At 38.7% G+C, this 14,386-nt stretch overlaps 1 protein-coding gene across 2 annotated transcripts in view; it reads left to right on the top strand.

Annotated features, from left to right (window-relative positions):
• Window positions 1–12,951, top strand: part of LOC117509819 (intracellular hyaluronan-binding protein 4-like) — a 47,926-nt gene extending 34,975 nt beyond the window's left edge. For both annotated transcript variants that reach the window (XM_034169474.1, XM_034169473.1), the window contains exons 8-9: window positions 12,457–12,645; window positions 12,729–12,951. In XM_034169474.1, coding sequence (XP_034025365.1) covers window positions 12,457–12,645; window positions 12,729–12,785 — 246 coding nt within the window. In that variant the 3' untranslated portion in view covers window positions 12,786–12,951. The remainder of the gene's footprint in view (window positions 1–12,456; window positions 12,646–12,728) is intronic.
• Window positions 12,952–14,386: the final 1,435 nt, after the last annotated feature.

Below are 14,386 nucleotides of genomic sequence, written 5' to 3'. Positions count from 1 at the left end.
TTTTTTAATCATGTGCACAGTAAAAACAGGAGTTATACCACACAATGAAATTCTCACTCTTCATTCTCCCTAGAATATTTGCATGTAGAAACTTCACATTAGATTAAAAAAATACACATTGGACTGAAGAAAATATAATACACTAAAGGATGTGCAGTTTAGATGTACTATTTATGCAGTATTGTGTAGTTTAAAGCAGAACTTCTGTGCAGGAGTCATAAGGTGCATAGATGCATAAATAGTGTAGAGCTATTATAAATGCTTGCAGGATAATGGTAATAAGAATGATGGTGGAAAAGTCACTCAGGTGGTGGAGGTGTCAGTGTGCAAGTTGTTGAGAAGCCTAATGGCCTGTGGGTAGAAGCTGTTCACCAACCTAGTTGTCCTGGACTTCAGACTGCTGTAGTGTCTTCTCTACCTGGAATGAGTGTTGGGGGTGTGTACTGTCCCTGAGGTTGTCCTACGTAGGACTAGGGATGGGTATCAGGAACTGGTTCTTTTCGGTATTGTTAAATGATTCGATCCATCGACATCAATAGCCTTTTTGCTTAACGATTCCGTTATTGGTCCAACAGAGTGGCCGTTGTTTTAGGGCGTTTGTCAGGAAAATGATCATTTCTCGACATTGATTACAGAGCCTGGGTCTGTAGCGCAGCTTTGCTTTGAAGCTTGAACCAGTGAAGCAATGCTTCGATCTGCTGCTGCTTCGTTGGTTCTTTGTTTTATTTCGCTTTATCTTAATTTTTCCAGGTTAAAACCCTAAAGACCATATGTCTGAGTAATATTTACCTTTTTTGTTAAACCGACCTGTTATGGTCTTCTGAAACAGTTGATAGAAGTATTAACATAAACGGGACCGATACTAATGCGTTAGCATGTCTATAGTGTTTTCAGTGTTGGCATTAAGCTGTTCCCATCTTAGTACGTTTGTGTGGATTTTTGTGTAATAAATGGCTCAGCGTTTGTAAGTGTAGGATTATATGTATTTATATATTAATAATAATGGCAACAATAATGGTAATAATGCTACAGTACAGTTTTAGAGAAACAAAACCTAACAAAACAGAAGAGAAAACAAACATTAATATAGAAATTTTCCTGTGAACACCTAGTGACTCTTACACCTCCACTTCATCCCTGTTTTAAGTTTAATGACGATTTGTTTTGGTCAAACCATATTTTCAGTTTAATTTCTTCAGTGATTTCCTCCAGAACTATCTGCCAAGCTAGAAAACTTCTGCATTCCAGTGTGGGCAGAATACTATTCGAATGAATTTGAATAAGGAAAGTTTTTTTTCAAGTGGATGCTTTCACTGCAGTTTGTCTGGAATTAGTCCCAGATTGGATTTGAGATTCTAGAATTCAAAAATTATCATGCAGGTGATGTTGGGGGGTAATTTTGGGTTTCAGCTTCTTTGTTTTTCATTTTCATCACTGAATGTCAATCGTGAGTCACTTTTGTCAGGATTAGTCACTAACTGGGACTAATCCGTCCTTCATTCTGTTCACACAGCTCCAAACGATGCACGGCTCTCTGCCGAGTCAAGTTAGAACGATAGTCCAGTTGGAATTAATAAATTCAAAGGGAAATGCCATTTAAATTAAATGACCGCTTTCCAAACGTTGTAATGCAAACAAACTGCAATCGATCAAAACGTTTTTCCTTTCAAAATGAGACGTCTTGTGATGTGCAGCAGCCAGCTGAGCTCAGCTCAGAGGTATGGAGAGACATTCATGCCAAAATGTCTGAAAGAAAATGCTTTTGACAAACTACAGATTTTATTTTAATTCATGTCCAGAGATCAAGGATCAACTGACCAATTTAAAATGTTTTTGACATAGAAAACCTGTAAAGCGTACTTTTAGTACACAGAAAATTCACAAGAGGAATCTATAAGGAATCGGATCGATAAGCGGAATCAATAATGGCATCTATCGATAAAATCTTATCAATACCCATCCCTACGTAGGACTCTGGTTCAGTAAATGTCCTACAGTGAGGGGAATGCTGCCCCAGAGATGTACTGTGAGGTCTTAATCACACCCTGGAGTCTTCCTGTCTTGGACTGTGCAATTACCAGACTGACTGTGATGGCAGTGGTGAGGACACTCTGCAATCATACACCTGTAGATGTTGCTGAGAATTTTGGCTGACATACCAAATTTTCTCATTCTTAAAGTAGTCTATGTTGGGACTTCTTGATCTGTCACCTGTTGTAAGAACAGGTGAGATCAGCACTGATGGGAGTGCTGAGGATTTTTTTTATTTCAAGTTTTTATTCATTTTATATTTAGTCAACAAGCAAAACAAACATATAAACACTAACCAAACAAAGTGAGGTGCACACATAAGTAGTTAAAAATAAACCACAGCACATATCACAATATTTTAATCTAAGCATCAACTGCAACAGGTAGTAGAGGCATAGGAGCAAAAACTGTCCCATTGTTCTAATATAGCCTCATTTTTGCCTTTTAACCTTCCCAGCATTTTTTCACATGCTGTTTTCAGTCATTCTTTCCATGTTTTGAGAGTTGGAGTCTGGGGTGCTTTCCATACCATCAAAATAATACAAGCACAAGTGACAAATCCCGTAGACAGCACTCTAAAAACTGACTCATTAACCTGTGGTACCACACTTGTCTCCCAACAGACAGATTTGGCGATAAAGGTAATTTGCGCTGTAACCAACCCTCCATGTGCTTTACAACTCTATTCCATATTGGAAAAACCAGAGGACATTCCCATAAAGCATGCAACAAAGTACCTTTCTCTTTTTGGCATTTCCAGCACAAGTCATCTTTACTAATGCCCATCTTATAAAGTCAAGATGGGGTAAAATAATACCTATTTAATATTTTGTATTGTATAAATTTACCTTTTGCTTCCCTAATAAAACGCCCATTCTCAGATGATAGAATCCCATGTTTCCTCCTCAAAGTTGCAACCTAAATCTTTTTCCCATATTATTTTAAGACTTTTACGTGTACTGTTCTTAACCCAAGGGCATACATTAAACCATCCATCCATCCATTTTCTTCCGCTTTATCCGGAGTCGGGTTGCGGGGGCAGCAGCTCAAGCAAAGCCACCCAGACCTCCCGATCCACACACATCCACCAGCTCCTCCGGGGGAACCCCAAGGCGTTCCCAAGCCAGCCAAGATGTAGTCCCTCCAGCGTGTCCTGGGTCTTCCCCGGGGCCTCCTCCCAATGGGACATGCATGGAACACCTCTCCAGCGAGGCGTCCAGGGGGCATCCGGAAAAGATGCCCGAGCCACCTCAACTGACTCCTTTCGATGTGGAGGAGCAGCGGCTCGACTCCGAGCTCCTCCCGAGTGACCGAGCTCCTCACCCTATCTCTAAGGGAGCACCCAGCCACCCTGCGGAGGAAACTCATCTCGGCCGCTTGTACTCGCGATCTCGTTCTTTCGGTCATGAGCCAAATCTCATGACCATAGGTGAGGATCGGAACGTAGATCGATCGGTAAATCGAGAGCTTTGCCACATTAAACCATTTGATGCTTTACAATGTAAAGGTGGCAGTGATTAGAAACTCTCTGAGGTTTTTTTATTTGAGCTTTCAAACAATGTCTAAGTTGTAAATATTTCCGAAAGTGGCCATGCCCTTCCAATTTAAACTTTCCCTTTAGGTCATTAAGGCATAAAATTGTCTTTCATATAGGTCACCAATTATACGTATGCCTTTCTTTAACCATTGTGACCAGTAAATTATCTTTCTATTCATTTTAATTGTTGGACTGTGGCACAGGGATGCATACCTTTGGAAATAAGGAGAGATAATACATTTTTTGTGAACCTCCAGCCACACTAGTTTTGAAAAATTCAAAATAGGGTTATCCAGCTCTTTCCCTTTGTCTGAGTTAAAAACTTAATAGGAGTGGACGGGGAGGTGAGTTCCTGTTCAATCAAAACCCAATCCAGATCTGGTTTAGTTTTTGACCAGTGTTTACACAGCTTAGACATTTCAAATGAAATGCTATAATGTTCTAGGTAAGGCCAGACCACCTTCTTTTTTTGATTGACACATCTTGCCAATATTAATTCTAGGTTTGCCACCATCCCAAAGAACGTGTTTAATCATGTCTTGAAAGAATTTGGCCTGGAATATATTGGTATCATTCCAGTATAATAGATCAAAGGGGCCACGGCCATCTTTATTATATTTACCTTACCCCATAGCGTCAAATGTAACTTGTTCCAATTATCCAAATTGTTTTTCACTTTAATGAGCACTTTTTCCATATAAGCTGTAATATCATTAACATCCGGATTAAGCGCTATTCCTAAATTTCATCTCCTTTTGTAACATTTAAATTTGAAGGAAGCTAATACATTCTCACATCCTCATTGAAGATGACTTTGGATGCTGTAGATCCTCTGAAAAAGAGAGCCTTAAATCAGAAGTGCCTGACTCCGTGGTATAACTCTCAAACTCGCAGCTTAAAGCAGATAACCCGTAAGTTGGAGAGGAAATGGTGTCTCACTAATTTAGATCTTCACTTAGCCTGGAAAAAGAGTCTGTTGCTCTATAAAAAAAAGCCCTCCGTAAAGCTAGGACATCTTACTACTCATCACTAATTGAAGAAAATAAGAACAACCCCAGGTTTCTTTTCAGCACTGTAGCCAGGCTGACAGTCAGAGCTCTATTGAGCCAAGTATTCCTTTAACTAGTAATGACTTCATGACTTTCTTTGCTAATAATTTTAACTATTAGATAAATTACTCATAACCATCCCAAAGACATAGTTATCTTTGGCTGCTTTCAGTGATGCCGGTATTTGGTTAGACTTTCTCTCCGATTGTTCTGAGTTATTTTCTTTAGTTACTTCCTCCAAACCATCAACATGTCTATTAGACCCCATTCCTACCAGGCTGCTCAAGGAAGCCCTACCATTAATGCTTTGATCTTAAATATGATCAATCTCTTTATTAGTTGGCTATGTACCACAGGCGTTTAAGGTGGCAGTAATTAAACCATTACTTAAAAAGCCATCACTTGACCCAGCTATCTTAGCTAATTATAGGCCAATCTCCAACCTTCCTTTTCTCTCAAAAATTCTTGAAAGGGTAGTTGTAAAACAGCTAACTGATCATCTGCAGAGGAATGGTCTATTTGAAGAGTTTCAGTCAGGTTTTAGAATTCATCATAGTACAGAAACGGCATTAGTGAAGGTTACAAATGATCTTATGGCCTCAGACAGTGGACTCATCTCTGTGCTTGTTCTGTTAGACCTCAGTGCTGCTTTTGATACTGTTGACCATAAAAATTTTATTAGAGATTAGAGCATGCCATAGGTATTAAAGGCACTGCGCTGCGGTTGTTTGAATCATATTTATCTAATAGATTACAATTTGTTCATGTAAATGGGGAATCTTCTTCTCAGACTACAGTTAATTGATGCACTGTTTTTCTCTTTTTGCTCTGTATGCACCACTCTGCATTTAATCATTAGTGATTGATCTCTGCTCCCCTCCACAGCATGTCTTTTTCCTGGTTCTCTCCCTCAGCCCCAACCAGTCCCAGCAGAAGACTGCCCCTCCCTGAGCCTGGTTCTGCTGGAGGTTTCTTCCTGTTAAAAGGGAGTTTTTCCTTCCCACTGTCGCCAAGTGCTTGCTCACGGGGTCGTTTTGACCGTTGGGGTTTTTCTGTAATTATTGTATGGCTTTGCCTTACAATATAAAGCACCTTGGGGCAACTGTTTGTGATTTGGCGCTATATAAATAAAATTGTTTGATTTACATTAGCATTGCAATTTTGTGAAACTGGCATTGCCTCTGACTTGTGCCAATTAATTTTGTAACCTGACAGTTTAGAGAAGTCATCAATAACTTCTAATGTTGTAGCTGAGTTAGAGGGGTCTTGACAAAGCACCAAAATATCTGCATACAAAAATTTGTGCTCCCTCCCCCCTCTGCTCACTCCTAATTCTAGAATCTTCCCTAATTTTAATAGCTAGAGGTTCCAGAAAAATTGTGAACAAAAGCAGGCTGAGGCTACAGCCCTGACGGGTCGACCTTGAGATACAAAAAAATTGGGACAGTATACCATTGGTGAAACAGCTGCCTTTGGACAAGAATACAAAAATTGTCACCCATTCCAAATTTTGACAAAGTAATGAACAAAAAAACTCCACTCGACCCTGTCAAAAGCTTTTTGGGCATCAAGTGATAATGCAGCCACAGAGTTTGTTGTGCTTATTTGCCCATAGTAGATGTAGTAATCTCCGCATATTGTCAGCTGATGACCAATGCTTAATAAACCCCACCTGGTCTTTTGAACAATCTGTTTTCAATCTGACCATGGGTCCGAAGAAGGCACTGACGGCGGAGGAGGGAGACGATATCAAAAAGTCCCTGGAGTTTTTGTCTGAGGAAATCTCTGTTGTTAAAATGCAGCAGAAATCCATTATGGAGCTGGTGGAAGAAGTGAAGGCTCTCCGGATCCAGAATGCCGAGAAAGACCGGCGTCTGGTGTACCTGGAGAACTGTGTTGCGGAGTTGGAACAGTACACAAGGATGAACGACGTTATTACAGGAATTCATATTAAACCTCGATCCTACGCACGGGCGGTGTCAGAAGACAGCGGAGGGGAGGCCAGTGAGCAGGAGGCCAGCTCAGTGGAACAGGTGGCTGACTTCCTGCAATCTAAAGGTATTCAAATGGACTGTAATAACATTGAAGCGTGCCACCCCCTGCCCAGGAGAGAGGATGGAGACAAGCGAGCAGTTATGAGGTTTGTCAACAGAAAACATAAAATGGCATTGTTAAAACAGGGACGGAAACTTAAAGGAACAAACGTATTCATCAATGAACATCTGACCAAAAGAAACACAGACATCGCCAGGAAAGCTCGTTTCTTAAAAAAAGCAGGGAAAAATTCAACAGACATGGACATCCAACTGCAAAACATTTATCAAATTGAATGGAACACCAGAACAAGCGAAGGTTATGGTAATCAGGAACATCGAGGATCTGGACACATACGACCAATAAGGTATGAGGACACAAACATCACAACACCATGACACAGACCAGAGGAACCTATTCATCTACTACATCTACATCTGGAGACAAGGATATAACTCAAAGGATTGCTGATCATGGAAAAGTAGAACTGAGAACATTTAAATACACAGACCACAATGTACTGGACTTGGAGCACGACACAGACCCGGACAATAATTTCTTCTCAAATATCAATGACAGTTGTTGCTATTATACAGATGAACAGTTTAATCGGATCATTAAAACTGATAAAGTATCAATCAATTTCAACAGCAGAAGTCTATATGCAAACTTTAACAACATTAAAGAATATTTAAGTCAATTTAAAAAAATATTTAACATTGCTATATCAGAAACATGGATCAATGAAGATAAAGGAATGGATTTTGAACTGGATGGATATGAATTTAATTGTGTAAACAGAATAAGAGTGGAGGAGTGGCTGTGTATGTGGATAAGAACATGGATTATAAAATAGTAGACAATATGACAACTGTGATTGATAACTTATTAGAATGTATAACTATTGAAATATGTGAAGAAAAAAGCAAAAATGTATTAGCTGTATATATAGAGCACCAGGATCTAGTATTGAAACATTCACTGACTGTATGGAAAAAATGTTCTCAAAAACTAATCAAAAAACTGTTTATTTGTGGTGACTTAAATATTGATCTGCTCAATCCAAATAAGCATAAAATAACAGATGAATATATCAGTATAATGTACAGTATGAGTTTATATCCAAAAATCACCAGGCCAAGCAGAATTACATACCATAGTGCTACCTTAATTGATAATATATTCAGCAATGATATTGAGAATAACACTGAGTGGATTATTAATCAATGACATTAGTGATCATCTACCAGTTTTCATAGTTTATAATAGAAACCATCGGCGGAATCAGCCAGAGGAGAAAATAAAACAGGCAAGTGCGGACAGAGGAAAACATGAACACACTAAAGAAGGATTTACAGGAGCAAAACTGGGGAAAGGTATACAGTGAAAGTGTTGATAGTGCATATGAAACTTTTTTACAAATATTTACATCATTATGATAAAAATTGTCCAATTAAACAAGACTACAGAAAACAAAAAATCCAAGCTCGACCATGGATGACGAAAGGGTTACGAAATGCATGTAATAAGAAAAATACACTGTATAGAGAATTCATAAAACTAAAGACTAAAGAGGCAGAAAATAGATATAAGAAATACAAAAATAGATTAATATTATACGGGTGTGTAGGAAGGAATATTATAGTAACATATTATATAATAACAAACTATTAAAGGAATATGGGCTATATTAAATAGCATTATCAAAAATGCTAATAAAAAAGTTACCCTCAGTATTTCATTGATGATGTCAAGAAGGAAAATAAGGATGAGGTAGTCAACGGTTTTAATAATTTTTTTTGTAAATATTGGACCAAGCTTGGCAGAAAAAATTCCCAATTCCCAACCTGAGGATTGGGATAATAATCTCATAGAAAGAAATCCCTGTTCAATGTTCCTCACAGCAGTGGATGGAAAAGAAATTAGACATTGTGAATATTTGTAAATATAAAACATCTACCGATTTAAATGAAATTGATATGGTGGTGGTAAAACAGTTCATTGAACGGATTGTAGAACCATTAACATACATCTGTAACTTATCATTTCAAACCGGTAAATTTTCCAATCAAATGAAAATAGCTAAGGTTGTGCCGCTGTATAAGACTGGGGATAGACACCACTTCACAAATTATAGACCTGTTTCTTTGCTTCCACAATTTTCCAAATTATTAGAAGTTATTCAATAATAGATTAGACAAATTCATAAATAAACAAATTACTTACTGATAGTCGATATGGATTCAGAGCACATAGTTCAACATCACTTGCATTAATAGAATCAGTTGAGGAGATTACAAACGCCATAGACCACAAATTACATTCAGTTGGAATATTTATAGACCTAAAAAAGGCTTTTGATACAATCAGTCATGACATATTAATCAATGAACTTGAACAGTATGGGATTAGGGGGTTGGTGTTGCACTGGGTGAGAAGCTACTTAAGTAACAGAAAACAGTTTGTGAAGTTGGGGGGAATATACGTCATCATGCATGGACAATGCTTGTGGCGTCCCACAGGGGTCAGTATTGGGTCCAAAACTGTTTCTAATTTATCTAAATGATATTGTCAATGTTTCCAAAATATTAAAATTAGTATTATTTGCAGATGACACAACCTTTTTGTGTTCAGGGGGGATTTGCAGGAGTTACTGAGGAGGATCAGTATAGAAATGGGAAAATTGAAAATATGGTTTGACAGAAACAAATTATCATTAAACTTAAGTAAAACAAAATACATGTTATTTGGCTATTGTAATACAGACATACAGGTTCAGTTACAAGTCGAGGGGGTAGATATTGAAAGGGTACATGAAAATAAGTTTCTGGGGGTGATAATAGATAAGATAAACTGGAAGACTCATATAAAACATATACAAAGTAAACTGTCAAGAAGCATTTCAGTTCTAAACAAAGCGAAACATTCTGGACCACAACTCACTCCGCATTCTTTACTGCTCACTGGTTTTACCATATTTACAGTACTGTGCAGAGGTATGGGGTAATACTTATAAAGGTACAACACAATCACTATCAGTAATGCAGAAAAGAGCTATAAGAATTATTCATAATACTGGCTATAGAGATCATACAAATCCACTATTTTTACAATCCAAATTCTTAAAATTCACAGACTTGGTTCATTTTCAAACAGTACAAATCGTGTATAAAGCAATAAACAATTTACTTCCAGCAAATATTAAAAATATGTTTTTTAACAGATCAGGGGATTGCAGTCTGAGGGCGAAATTTAATTTAAAGCATCAGTGGGCACGAACATTAAAAGGTTTCTGTATTTCTGTCTGTGGGGTGAGGATGTGGAACAGATTGGGAGTGGGGCTCAAGCAATGTCCAAGCATGAACCAGTTCAAACAGCGGTACAAAAATGTTTTTTTTTTTCTAGGTATAGGGAGGAGGAAGGGTAATGAGGGTTAGGGTGTTTTTGTTTTTTGCTTTGGCTTGTAAATATATAGTATTTTGTATGTAAGTAGGTATGTGTAGGTGTATATTTGTTTGTGTATATTTGTTTGTGTATATATATGTGTGTGTGTATATATATATATATATATATATATATATATATATATATATATATATATATATAGCTATATATATAGCTATATATATAGCTATATATATATAGCGGTTTAGGTGTGTAGGAATCTGTGTATATGTGGCAAAGGGTATTACTGGTTGTGGGGAAGAAGGGGCAGGGATAAATAAGATGATGCTTCACCCTACCCCTTTTCGGACATGTTGGGTACACAGTAGGAACTTTTTTGTTGTCTTCACTGATCTATCTTGTAATTGTTGTTGTAGTTTTCATTCATTCAATCTCCTTGCTAAAAACAAAATTTTACAATCGACATTCATCAAACTTATAGGTCTGTAGTTCACTGGATCTGTTAAATCTTTGTCACCTTTTGGCAAAAGTGTGATTATAGCCTGATTAAAACTTTCAGCTTGAAACAGGCTGATGACGCTGCCTGAGAGCGCAGCGCGACGTCTCGCACCGTGGGAAGTCCTTAAAGCGACAGTGTCACCTCAAAATCTCTCATCAGCCGTTAAAATTTTCACTGAAAACCAGCTTAATTTTTCGAACCATGTCCACTTCGATGTGTCTCACAGGTTTAGAAAAAATTTTGATCAAACAAAGCGCCAGTCTCTCAGCAACTTCTCAGATAAAGGAATTCCAACGAGGGGCTGGACGACTCCTCCCACAAGGAGTGCTCACAGGCGAATGACGTCACCGACAGGAGTGGAAAAACTCACGCATGCGCACGAGGGTTCAAGCATGTCTGACGTAAAAACATATGAATGAAATCCATATAGTTTTTGAAAAAAATAAAAAGGACCTGTACTTTATGGACAGACCTCGTATATCTGCACATATATGGTAATATTCTGCTGTAAATCCATCTATACTGGGTGACTTCCCCCTCTTCATTCCAGAAATAGTTTTAACTTCAGCCTCCATTATAGGCACCTCCAATCTCTTTCCCTTCCTGAGAAACGTTAGGCAGTAATATCTTGTCAAAAAAGGACTCGAATTCTTCTGTACTGGCTGTATTCTCTGAAGTATAAAGATTTTCATAAGTTTTTGAAAACTGTATTAATAACCCGCAATGATGTATCAACTTGCCATCTTTTTTAATTGCCGAAATCACGCTTTGATTTTCTAAACGTTAAAGTTGTCTTGACAGTAGCCGTCCTGTTTTTTCACCGTTCTCATACATTTGTTTTGAGCCTAAACAATGCAGTCTGCCTTTTTATTGTAAATTTCATTAAGTTTGAATTTTAGTTGGCATATTCTTCTAAACCCATTCTCGTCATATTTATCTACCAATTGTTTTTCTAAATCCATTCTCTTCTATGGCGCAGCCATTTCACAGTCCCTCACCATGTGACTCCTCCAATGTTGAGGAATTTGAATGTTTTCACCTACTCCCTCTGTCTCAATGTATAGTGATGTGCAGTTGAAGACCTAATGTTGGTTTGAGGCAAGCCAGGAAAAAAAAAACATCAGTTCTGTGAAATAAAGGCACAAACCAGGGTCTCTGAATCAGCCAAAGATAGAATTAGCAGAATATTTGCAGTATTCCATAACTTGATAAGCATTCTTGATTAACACTCTGTGGACCAAAGCACATGGAGGGATCAAATATCACCCCAACATATTTAGCTTTATCACTGACACATTCATAAAGTAAAGTTTGGTCATACTGATGGCTCTGACTAATTGGGTCTATGTTTAGATAGAAGTAATTAACATACAGTTCTTCAGAAGCTAGTGTTCTAAGATCCTGATACTAGTTTTGCATTATTTGGCATATATAGCTGAGTGTCAACAGCCTAATTGTGAAAAATGAATTCCATCTAAGTGGTGCAGTATAAACTGACAAAGGACTGAAAACGGAACCTGCAGTATCCCAAATTGCACTTCAAGAGTTTTGGAGTTAAATTCCCCCCACCACATCAGTGATGATGCAGGAACTCTCAACCAATCAGTTGTCAAATGCATGTCACACCACCTCCTGAGAGCATGAGGTTGGGGGGAGCTGGAGGAAGTTATATAAGCCTCCATTTTAAAGACAGGTCCAAGGGCCCAATCTTGACAGCAGGTGCATAACGTATCACAAATGCTTCTAGGATGTGTATGCCTTAAGATTGGTGTCTGTATACAGTGCTAAAAGGCAAAGAATTTGAACAAATGCAGAATTGAGTGTCTAAACTTTTCTTTTCCTGACGAGATCAAGATTATCATGATCAATGAGCATGACTGAGGTTTAATTCCAACATATAGAACCTGAAGGGAAATCTGGAAGAGTTGGAAGAAGACGGCAGCTTCCTTCGGAGGTCTGTCAATGACATCACCTCCCTTATGGATATCAATTTTGGGAGTCTGGGACGCCCCAGCCGCGGGGGTCGAGGCAGAGGGGCACAAAGTGGTCTAACTGGACGATTGGAGCGTGCCAAACCTAAAGTGGAGATGGTATTAAGTTTTGTGCTGAATCAGAGGTTTATTCAAATAAATAAAATGCAACTACTAACTTGTGTTGTTTCTGTTGTCAATAGGAGGGTCTGGCTCCAAACCCAGATGACCCAGAGGATTTCCCAGCATTAACAGGATGACTTCACTTTCCATCAGTTACTTTTGCACAGTAAAGGGGGTGCACTTGCATATGGAGGTTACACTGTTTCTCTATTGCATTTTTGGGTTTTGTGATGCCAGATTGCATTTAATATGAAGTCATTGTTCCAACACAAATGTAGGAAAAATAAATGCTTATTCAAGTTTTTTGGTCACATTTTGTTTGAGAGGTCAAACATGAAGCCACCTTATTGGTAATCTTGTTTGGACTGCAATAATTTTCACTGAGAAATATTAGTGGGACAGTGAGTGTAGAGATGACTGCACCTAAAAGGTCAAGATCACAAATTTCTGATGGGCTGCTGCTTCCATAGGCCTTGCAAGTTGCACATTTTTCCTTGAAAGCCTTCATACATTGTGCTTCATATGCTGCTGCACCCTTTGACTCCTTCACACCATGCCTATCTCTTCTGTGCAGCAGTCCTAAGAACTGAAATTTATACCAGTCTTTCAAGGCCTCCTTGTATGGAGGCATAAAAGTGCCGCAATTAAATAAATACGTCATTAAATAAATGTCATTAATTGGTTAGCCTGCACATCAAGTCGAGGCAAACTGATTCCAGATGATGGATCGACGCAGAGCTAGTGAACACTGGGTAGCACTATTTGTGTTGCAGCTGAGGTAGCAAGGCTCTTTGTGCCGTACCGGTGGAGCCAGAAGGAATATTAAGAGACTAAGTTAATTGAACAAGCTACACACACGGTCTGGGTGGGTTGGAAGTCCTACTAGACACTAGCCTAGTGTCCTCAGCCCCACTGTGAAGGGGTTTGCCAGGAGAAATCCCAGTATTAGAACATTTCAATGAAAACAAACCCCAGCTTAAAGTCCAGAAAGCAAAGATTAAAAAAAATTTCTTAATGATAAATTATACTAGTCAGACATCATCCAGGATTAAAAAGGTCCCCAAATCATGCCTAGGCACCAGGGCATGAGGAGCGCAATGGTGAAACTTCTCCCAGTGCTGCAGGCAGACATCTCTTCCTGTGGCAGTACTGAACTGGATAATCCACCAGACTAGCATATGATTCTGGACCCCAGCAACAACGGTGTCAAAGGGCTAAAAGAAACCAATGAAACTACGATGTAAATTGGACCGTTGGAGAGTAGAAAAATCTTTCACTGCTTTGCTTACTTGAGGCATAAAGGGCAGGAGGACAAAGGCAGAATTTTGAGAGGATGAAAGAAGCAGATTTACCAACAGAAGAAGCCACCACAACTGCAAAACTACAATCAATTGCCTCTAAAATCAAAATATTTGACAGAAGTACAAAGGAAGAAGCCCAAAAAGAAGCAATGGTGGAGCCTGAAGAAATATGGTATGAGACAGTTGAACAAGCTACACGCGCTCTGCTTGAGTGACCACAAGGTGGATAAAGTTCCAAGTGTAGTGCTTAAAGTTGGTTCCAGTCCTCCAGGCAATGCGAAGGAGTCGGTATTGGGTTATTTGGTCAAGTGCCTTTTAGTCAGGATTCTGACATTTTGCTGTTTGGCTGAGACACGCTGCTCTGATTGGCTGCAGCCTTTGTTTACAATGTAGCACTGGTACCACAGTCTCTGGAGGAGTGGAACCAACTTACATTT

The sequence above is a fragment of the Thalassophryne amazonica genome, chromosome 5 (genome assembly GCF_902500255.1).
Source record: "Thalassophryne amazonica chromosome 5, fThaAma1.1, whole genome shotgun sequence".
NCBI lineage: Eukaryota > Metazoa > Chordata > Actinopteri > Batrachoidiformes > Batrachoididae > Thalassophryne > Thalassophryne amazonica.
Note: the sequence above shows the minus strand (reverse complement) of the source record. Positions and strands in the feature narration are given on the sequence as shown.